This window comes from Sceloporus undulatus, chromosome 2 (genome assembly GCF_019175285.1).
Source record: "Sceloporus undulatus isolate JIND9_A2432 ecotype Alabama chromosome 2, SceUnd_v1.1, whole genome shotgun sequence".
Taxonomy (NCBI): domain Eukaryota; kingdom Metazoa; phylum Chordata; class Lepidosauria; order Squamata; family Phrynosomatidae; genus Sceloporus; species Sceloporus undulatus.
This window is the reverse complement of record NC_056523.1, coordinates 314,806,713-314,814,568: the sequence shown is the minus strand read 5'-3', so window position 1 is coordinate 314,814,568 and position 7,856 is coordinate 314,806,713. Positions and strand designations below refer to the sequence as shown.

The 7,856-nt window shown below is 43.1% G+C and overlaps 1 protein-coding gene across 3 annotated transcripts in view; it reads left to right on the top strand.

The window, feature by feature from the left end:
* The window catches only part of WDR7 (WD repeat domain 7), a 323,814-nt gene that overhangs the window by 11,479 nt on the left and 304,479 nt on the right, over nt 1–7,856 (top strand). Inside the window, exon 1 of one of the 3 annotated variants that reach the window (XM_042451350.1) lies at nt 4,687–4,711. The exons of 1 other annotated variant lie outside the window; for it this stretch is intronic. In XM_042451350.1, coding sequence (XP_042307284.1) covers nt 4,698–4,711 — 14 coding nt within the window. In that variant the 5' untranslated portion in view covers nt 4,687–4,697. Of the gene's footprint in view, nt 1–4,686; nt 4,712–7,856 lie in introns of those variants that run through there. One more of the 3 variants, XM_042451352.1, reaches the window with a different exon arrangement.

Below are 7,856 nucleotides of genomic sequence, written 5' to 3'. Positions count from 1 at the left end.
TGAAAGGAATATTAAAAAACCCATGCTAGAATTGGTGCAAATAGGCAAATGTGAATCTGAACTAAAATAGATTCATTATAATGAATGGGACATAACTGATGATTAATAAGTTTCAGTAATTTCATTTCATCTACACTAATTGGGCTAACATTAGATATAATCCAAAGTTATATCTCCTTTTTAAATAAACAAATATATCAGTATTTGCTATATAGATGTGCTCTACAATTGTTCTGATCTGGAACATGATGCAGGCAATAGTTCATATTTACAGTATATATTATTTTTATATATTATTTCTGTTATTTATTTATGTGACTTGGGGTGAAATGTAATTTAGCATGCATCAAGGTGTTTGGATTGTCAGTGTACTAAAAATAAATAAGCATTTCAGTACAGGTGGCCCTTGGTATGTACTGGGGTTTGGTTCCAGGACCGATACCGAAATGAGTGGATGCTCATTCTGTTAAATACAGTGGTGTAGTAAAATGGCGTGCTTTATATAAAATGGCAAAACCATGGTTTGTTTTTTGGAGTTTATATTTTTAAATATTTTCAAGCCATGGATGGTTGAATCTGTGGCTAAGGAATCCTTGGAGGGCCAACTGTAGTTTGTACCCAGTATGCTGCCAACTCCATGTGCAGGTAAGCATACAGTCAGCCCCACACACTTGCTAGTTTCCCTTTTGCAGATTTGATGACTTGCAGATTTGTTTAATATGTTCTCTACAGGACTCTCTAGACCAGGGGTAGGCACCCTTTTTGAACTGGGGGCCGGGTTGCCGTCCCTCAGACAACTGGGGAGCCGAAGCCAAAAACTAACTAAATAAATAATTTTTAAAAATTTTAAATAAATAAATAAACTGGGACAAATTTTTCAAATGGAGGACACTTTTTATTAAAAATGGAGGACACGCAAAAAAATTGCTGATTTTTTAAACAAATGTTAATATAAACGCACGTTTCTCACGCTTCTCCCCCCCTTGCCCCCGCTTGCTCCCCCTTGCCTGCCGCTTGCCCCCCAAAGGCCCCGCGCCCTCGCCATGGGCTTCTCACGCGAAAGGCCAAAGGCCCCGCGCCTTCGCCATGGGCCTCTTGCGCGACAGGCCAAAGGCCCTGTGCCCTCACCATGGGCCTCTTGCATGAGAGGCCAAAGGCCCCGCGCCTTGCCATGGGCCTCTCGCGTGAGCGGCCAAAGGCCCCGTGCCCTCGCCATGGGCCTCTTGCGCGAGCGGCCAAAGGCGCGCCCTCACCATGGGCCTCTTGAGCGAGCGGTCCTTGGCCTCGCGTGATGGCGCGGGGCCAAAGGCCGCTCGTGCGAGAGGCCCTGCCGCCGATTGCCCCACTCCGGCGGCAATCGGCAGCAGGACCAGGCTGGGGCCGGTCCCACGGCCTCGCCGGGCCAGATCTGGCCTGTGGGCTGGGGATTGCCAACCCCTGCTCTAGACCCTACAGCATGATTCCTTGCTCAATGTCTGGTGGAAAGTGACCATAGAGTTGTGCTGGAGGCCCTAAAATTTCCTAGAGAAGTGTTAGGTTAAAAAAATAATAATTTATGACTTTTATTTATATTTACAGTATTTATATTAATGGTTTTTCCCATTATTGCAGATGTTGTGCCCCATACTCCATAAATGTGGGGGGGAGATTATTCCCCAACCTTCACAGTTGCTTTACTGAAGCTGGAAATGGTTAGTGTAATATCTGTTGTCTTCAGTTCAGTGTCTAGCCTCCACTCTGAAAATATGGCCTCATCTGCCAGGGACATAATGTTTGATTATTGTGCTCTCATGGTAGGATGGCTATAACAGTTTGGAGAACCCTTCTCCAAAGTGTCCATCTTGTATTGTGTTAAAACATGGTGGGCAAATTCAACAGGTCCAGTAGGCTGTGCCATCCCTGAAAACAAAAGAGGGCAGAAATCTATTTCTGGTTAAAAAAACAAACAAACAAATTTTTGATCAATGTTAAAGGGGCAGGAGTGGTTTTAAAGAAGAATTGCACTTTTGCATACTTCCAGCAGTGGAATTCCCATTGCTATAATACAATGTGTGTATTAAGAGGCTTCTCTGATCCAAAATCCAATTAGAGCACCCTTGTAAAGGTGCATTAGGGTTGACATGCTAGGAATCCACACTGAGTGACACCAGCCATAGTGACACCACTGTATATAGTGTTTGAATATTGAGCTCTCATGGTAGGATGGCTATAACAGTTTGGAGAATTCTTCTCCAAAATGTCCATCTTGTGTTTCTCTGAAACAAATCCAGGGGCAGGTTCCTTGCCGCCGTGAACTGGTATAGGCCACACCATCCCTGAAAACATCCTTGAAAACAAAAGAGGACAGAAAATTATATCTGGGACCTGCTGCTCAGTCGTTGACTTGAAGCAATAACTATGGTCCAAAACACACTGCAGAAATAATCCAGTTGAGACCTCATTAGCTGCCCTGGCTCAGTGCTAGGGAAGCCTGGAAATTATGGTTTATTGTGGCACAAGAGCTCTCTGAAAGAGAAGGCTAAATGTCTCACAAAACTACAGTTCCCAGAACTCCCTAGCATTCAGCGAGGGCAGTTAAAGCGGTACCAAATTGGATTATTTCTGCACTGTGTTTTGTCCCTGTGTAACCAAAGTTTAAGATATTTCAGGTTAAAGAGGCTATGTAGAGGAAGTATATGGATGCACAAGAGTATTTTGCTTTTGCTAGCGTATTCTTAGAGTTGTTCACTACAACTGTGTTCTGGGATTACCTTTACTGGCATAGTTAATTTCCAGGCCAGTTCAATCTTTGGTCCTCCCGTTGATCATGATAGCCTGATTATAATCATTGCTGTGCATTCGTCTCCATGGCAACCAGGACTGAAATTGCCTACTTAATTTCCGAAAGGCCTCAAACCGGGCAAGCTACAAAATAATGGTTAGGGTCCTGATTTTTCATCATTTTGCATAAAACAAATAATTTGGACATCCATTAATTGGAAGAGCTTGGTCCATTTTCCTTGGTTAGTGTACATATGTTCAGACTAATCAAGCTGCTGCAATATTTGTGTAATTCTTAAGTTGGCCTGTTGTGTACTGAAATGTACCGTAAGAATATGGGTACAAAGTCACATAGGAGGCACTGGGTAGCAACTGAGGTTTTGTTCCAGGAACCCCCCCCCCATCTCCATATACCAAAACCATGGATGCTCAAGTCCCATTAAATGCAGTGGCGTTGTAAAATAGTGCCCCATATATAAAGTGGCATAACCAAGGTTTGCTTTTTGGACTTTATATATATTTTTGAATATTTTCGAGCCATGGATGCTTGAATCCCTGGGTAAAGAATCCCTGGATACAGGAGGCCATCTGTACTTATAACAACCAAAAAGCAGCGATGCCAGTATTTTTTTCTCCGGATATAGAAAGCTGTATTCTTAAGAACTATTAAGTACGGTATGCTCACATAACAAAGCCTGTGACAAAAAAAGCTTTTTACAAAATCCTTTCACACCACCCCAGTACCCATTTTCCCCTTCTTATCCTTGGTTTAGCTGGAAGTTGTTTTAGTAGTAAGGGCACTTCGAGGCTGGCGTAACACATACATTCAGTATCAGGTTGCAGCAGCGTTGCTGCAGTTAAACCATGGAATAAAGTTTGAGTTGGGAAATAATGGGATTCTACTGTGACTGGCCCTAATGTACAGTAGGCCCTCCATATCTATGGATTTTTTATCCACTCATTCAAGCATCCACAGCTTGAAAACACTAAAAAAATATACAAATTCCAAACAGCAAACCTTGATTTTACCATTTTATGTAACGGACACCATTTTACTGTCCATTGTATATAATGGGACTTGAGCATCCATGGATTTTGGTATCCACAGGGGGTCTTGGAAGTTGGAACCAAACTTCAGTAGATACCAAGGGCCCATTTAGTTGTCTGGACCTGCTTACAGCAAGTAGTGTAAATAGCAGCTGCTTCAAGAATCCCTTAGTGAGCACTAGTGAATAGCAAAACTGAAAGAAAAAGGGAAAGTGGGCAAGTATACCTTACCACCTCTCCCTCACATTAAGAAAGCAGTGATCTGTGAGTAGGGTTGCCATAACCTGCCTGCAGGTGGGACTGTCCCGGTTTTGGTTGAACCGGCCCGGTTCAGTTCCACCAATTCAGGGGTTGGGGCCCGGATTCAGCCTTTGCTGCGGGCCGGGCGGCGCTCCTCCTCCTCTGCCTCTGCGCGGTCCCGCAGCGGCCACCCACCTCCTCCTCCCCCACCTCCTTGTTTTTTGTGCAGCCGCGCAGCTCACTCTCTTCCTCCTCCGCCTTTCGCTCCGCATGCGGCGCTTAGCCCACCTACCTCCTACTTCTCATCTGCGCGGCTGCGCCGCTCGCAGCACTTTCCTGGGCTGCGGCTGGCACCAGCTCGCGCTTGTCCCGCTCTCGCACAAGCGCAGGGCTAAAATAACGAGTGCTCATCCCCTTGAGGCTCGCTGGCCAATGGCAGAAGAGCGAGGGCGAGGCTGTTTCCAGCCCCAGCTCTCCATTGGCTAGCCTCAAGAGGGAGGTGGAGCCTCGGAGGAGGAGTGAGCCTCTGGGCCAGCCAGGGGAAAGAAAAAGTGCCCTTTCTTGGCGCATGGCGCCAAGGAGGAAGAAGAAGAGACGGAGGAGGAGGAGGAGGAGGAAGAGGAAGGAGTAAGAGGAAGAAGGGGAGGAGGATGAGGAAGAGGAGGTGGGTGCACATTTCCAAAGGTTTATTTCCCTCAAAGTGTCTTTTTTGTGTATTTTTGGTGCTTTTGATGCTAACAGGTCTGCCTTGTTTTAAAAAATGATAGTGATGATGACGGAATGGAGGGGGGTGGTTTGGCCAGAAAGGGAAGTACATTTCTTCCATCTGTCTAGGAAGAATGCCAAAATGTCCTCCATTTTGATCATGCCTAAGAAACATGCATTTGTATTAACATTTTTTAAAAAATCATCAAATTTTTTCGCGTGTCCTCCCTTTTAAAAACGTGTCCTACATTTGAAAATGTTGTCCTACATTTGTCCCGGTTTGGAGGTCCTGACTTATGGCAACCCTAACTGTGAGTATGACCACCCAAGCGAAAAATATTAAAAAATGTAGAATGGTGAAAGAAATTAAAAAAATACTCTTGGTCACAGTTTGGCAGAAAATTTAAAGTGATCACTAGAAGATTCAAAAAGTTTCTGTTTACAGTAATCAGCAAGGCACACCTGACCTGGTTGCTTCATTTTACACTCACATATTCTTAGTTTTGAATAAAATGTTTGCTGAAACATGTTGTATTGTAGGAACCCTTTGCTATTTATTCCTTTTGTGCTATTTCTGCCCTGATACAATATTTTCTGTTAAAGAAGTAATTCCCATTAACTTTGTTATTTGCTGATCTGTGTCAAGTTGTTTCACCATGACCCTAAGGCGAACCTATTGTGGGGTTTTCTTGGCAAATTTTCCTGTACTTATATTCATTTCCAAGGATATGCCAAGTAATGTCACATAGTGTGATATGTGCCTTACCTATTGTGTCCTATGAGGCCTATCAGGTTAGTTTTGCTATGCTGAGTGCCAGATGCACTCCTGTTTTTGAATTTTATAATCTGGTATGTGTATGCTCTAATGATCTGTCATGTCTGAAATTATTAGTTGATATTGATGCACAGAAGCACCATACTTAGGCTGCTGCCGCCGTGCAGAATTAATGCAGTTTGACACTGCTTTAACAGACATGGCTCCATCCTGTAGAGTCCTGGGATTTGTAATTTGCTGTGGTACCAGAGCTCTCTCATAGAGAAGTCTAAATATCTCATACAACTACAAATCCCAAAATTCTATGCTTTGAACCATGGCAGTTAAATAAGTGTCAGACTGCATAAACTCAGCAGTGTAAATGAAACCCTAGATTCCCATGACACCATGTATAGTTTCAGCAGATACAGTAAATAGGGATTCCCATCCAAAGCCCTTCATTGGTTGGTTCTTTAGGTTTTAAGAACATTCCTGTAAGGCTACTTCCATTGATGCCAAACTTATGTCACATTTAAAAATACAGTACTGAGACATTTCTAGAATGCAGAGTTATCCAATTCAGCTTTTTTCAGTGCCTGCTTAGGGCTGGCTTTCTTGAAATGATTTGAAATATTATTATTATTATTATTATTATTATTATTATTAACCTTTATTTATAAAGTGCTGTAAATTTACACAGCGCTGTACATACAGTGCACCCGCGCCATACGCGGGCGCGCCATACGCTCAAGCCGCGGGGTGCGCACGGGGCGGAAGGGGCATTGTGTCCCATTCAATTGAATGCGTGCGCGCGCCCGTTGCGCCCCGCACGCGTGCGCGCCTCTGCGCACGAGCCCCATTGTTTCCAATGGGGCTCGAGCATAGGCGGAATTTGCCTTACACGGAGGGATCCGGAACGGATCCCCCGCGTAAGGCGAGGACGGACTGTACAACCTTTTAGTTAGATGGTTCCATGCCCGCAGGCTTACAATCTAAAAAGACACGACATAAAAGGAGAAGGGTGAGGTGGTGGGGAAGGGAATAAGGTCCAGCAGTTCTTCTCTACCTCTGAGGCCTGGACCAAGGCAGATGGAATGGAGGATCACTGCTTCTTCTTCTTCTTCTTCTTCTTCTTCTTCTTCTTATTGTTATTATTAGCCCTCCATATCCACAGTCTCTTTATGCATTAATACAAGGATCTACAGTTACACTAAGTACTGTAATAATGAATAAAGGAACATCTTTAAAATTAATTGATTGGTTGAATTTTGAAATGGCTGTCCAGCTTATATAGTTCTAATATGCTCAAGTACTGTCCATTTTGTGTGTGTACATACTATAGTGTATTACTCTTTAACATTACAGGGGGCATTCAACTCCCTTGTTGCAGTGGCTCCACTGGCTGCCAGTCTGTTTTTGATCACAATTCGAACTTTATATTCTGATCTATAAAGCCCTATATGGCTTCAATTGAACTTAAATAGATGCCCATGCTCATAACAGGTAAGAGTATACTTGGTACCAGAAAACCCAAACCTGCTCTGTATCAACAGTTACTGAAAAATGCAATTGCTAATGTAAAATAACAGGCCATGTAAGACAGAATATTGCAGTAAAATAAGTACTGTATACCCAGTAGCTTCAATTCTAAGTCACTTTACAGACTTTTAATACATAATAATTTTCTTGCCTTCCATATTAAAATGTTGCTTTTCTACTTTGGGGAGCAAGGAAATGCAATAGGACATAAGTATGTTATGAGAGCTAGTGTGGTGTAGTGGTTTGAGTGTTGGATTGTGACTCTGGACAGCAGGGTTTAAATCCCTGCTTAGCTATGGTAACCCACTGTGTTTGGCAGGTCACACTCTCTCAGACTCAGAAGAAGGCAAACGCAAACCACCTATGAACAAATTTTGCTAAGGAAACACTGTGATAGGTTTCCTTAGGACCACCATAAGTTGGAAATTACTTGAAGGTACATTACAACAAGTACAGCAGGTCCTTGTTATCTGCTGGGGTTTGGTTCCAGGACCTTCCATGGATACCTAAATCTGTGGATGCTCAAATCCCATTAAATACAGTGGTGTAGTAAAACGGTGTCTCTTATATAAAATGGAAAAAACTATGCTTTGTTTTTTGGACTCTATATATTTAAATATTTTCCAACTGTGGATGGCTGAATCCATGGATAAGGAATCCATGTATACAGAGGACCAATTGTATGTTGTACCATATGAGAAGTCAGCAAACATATTGCACAAGGTGTTGATCAGAATTTGTGGCCCTTGCTGTTACCTTTAGTGAGTGAATTAAATGTGGCATACCCATTGATTGTACAAAGGGAGATATA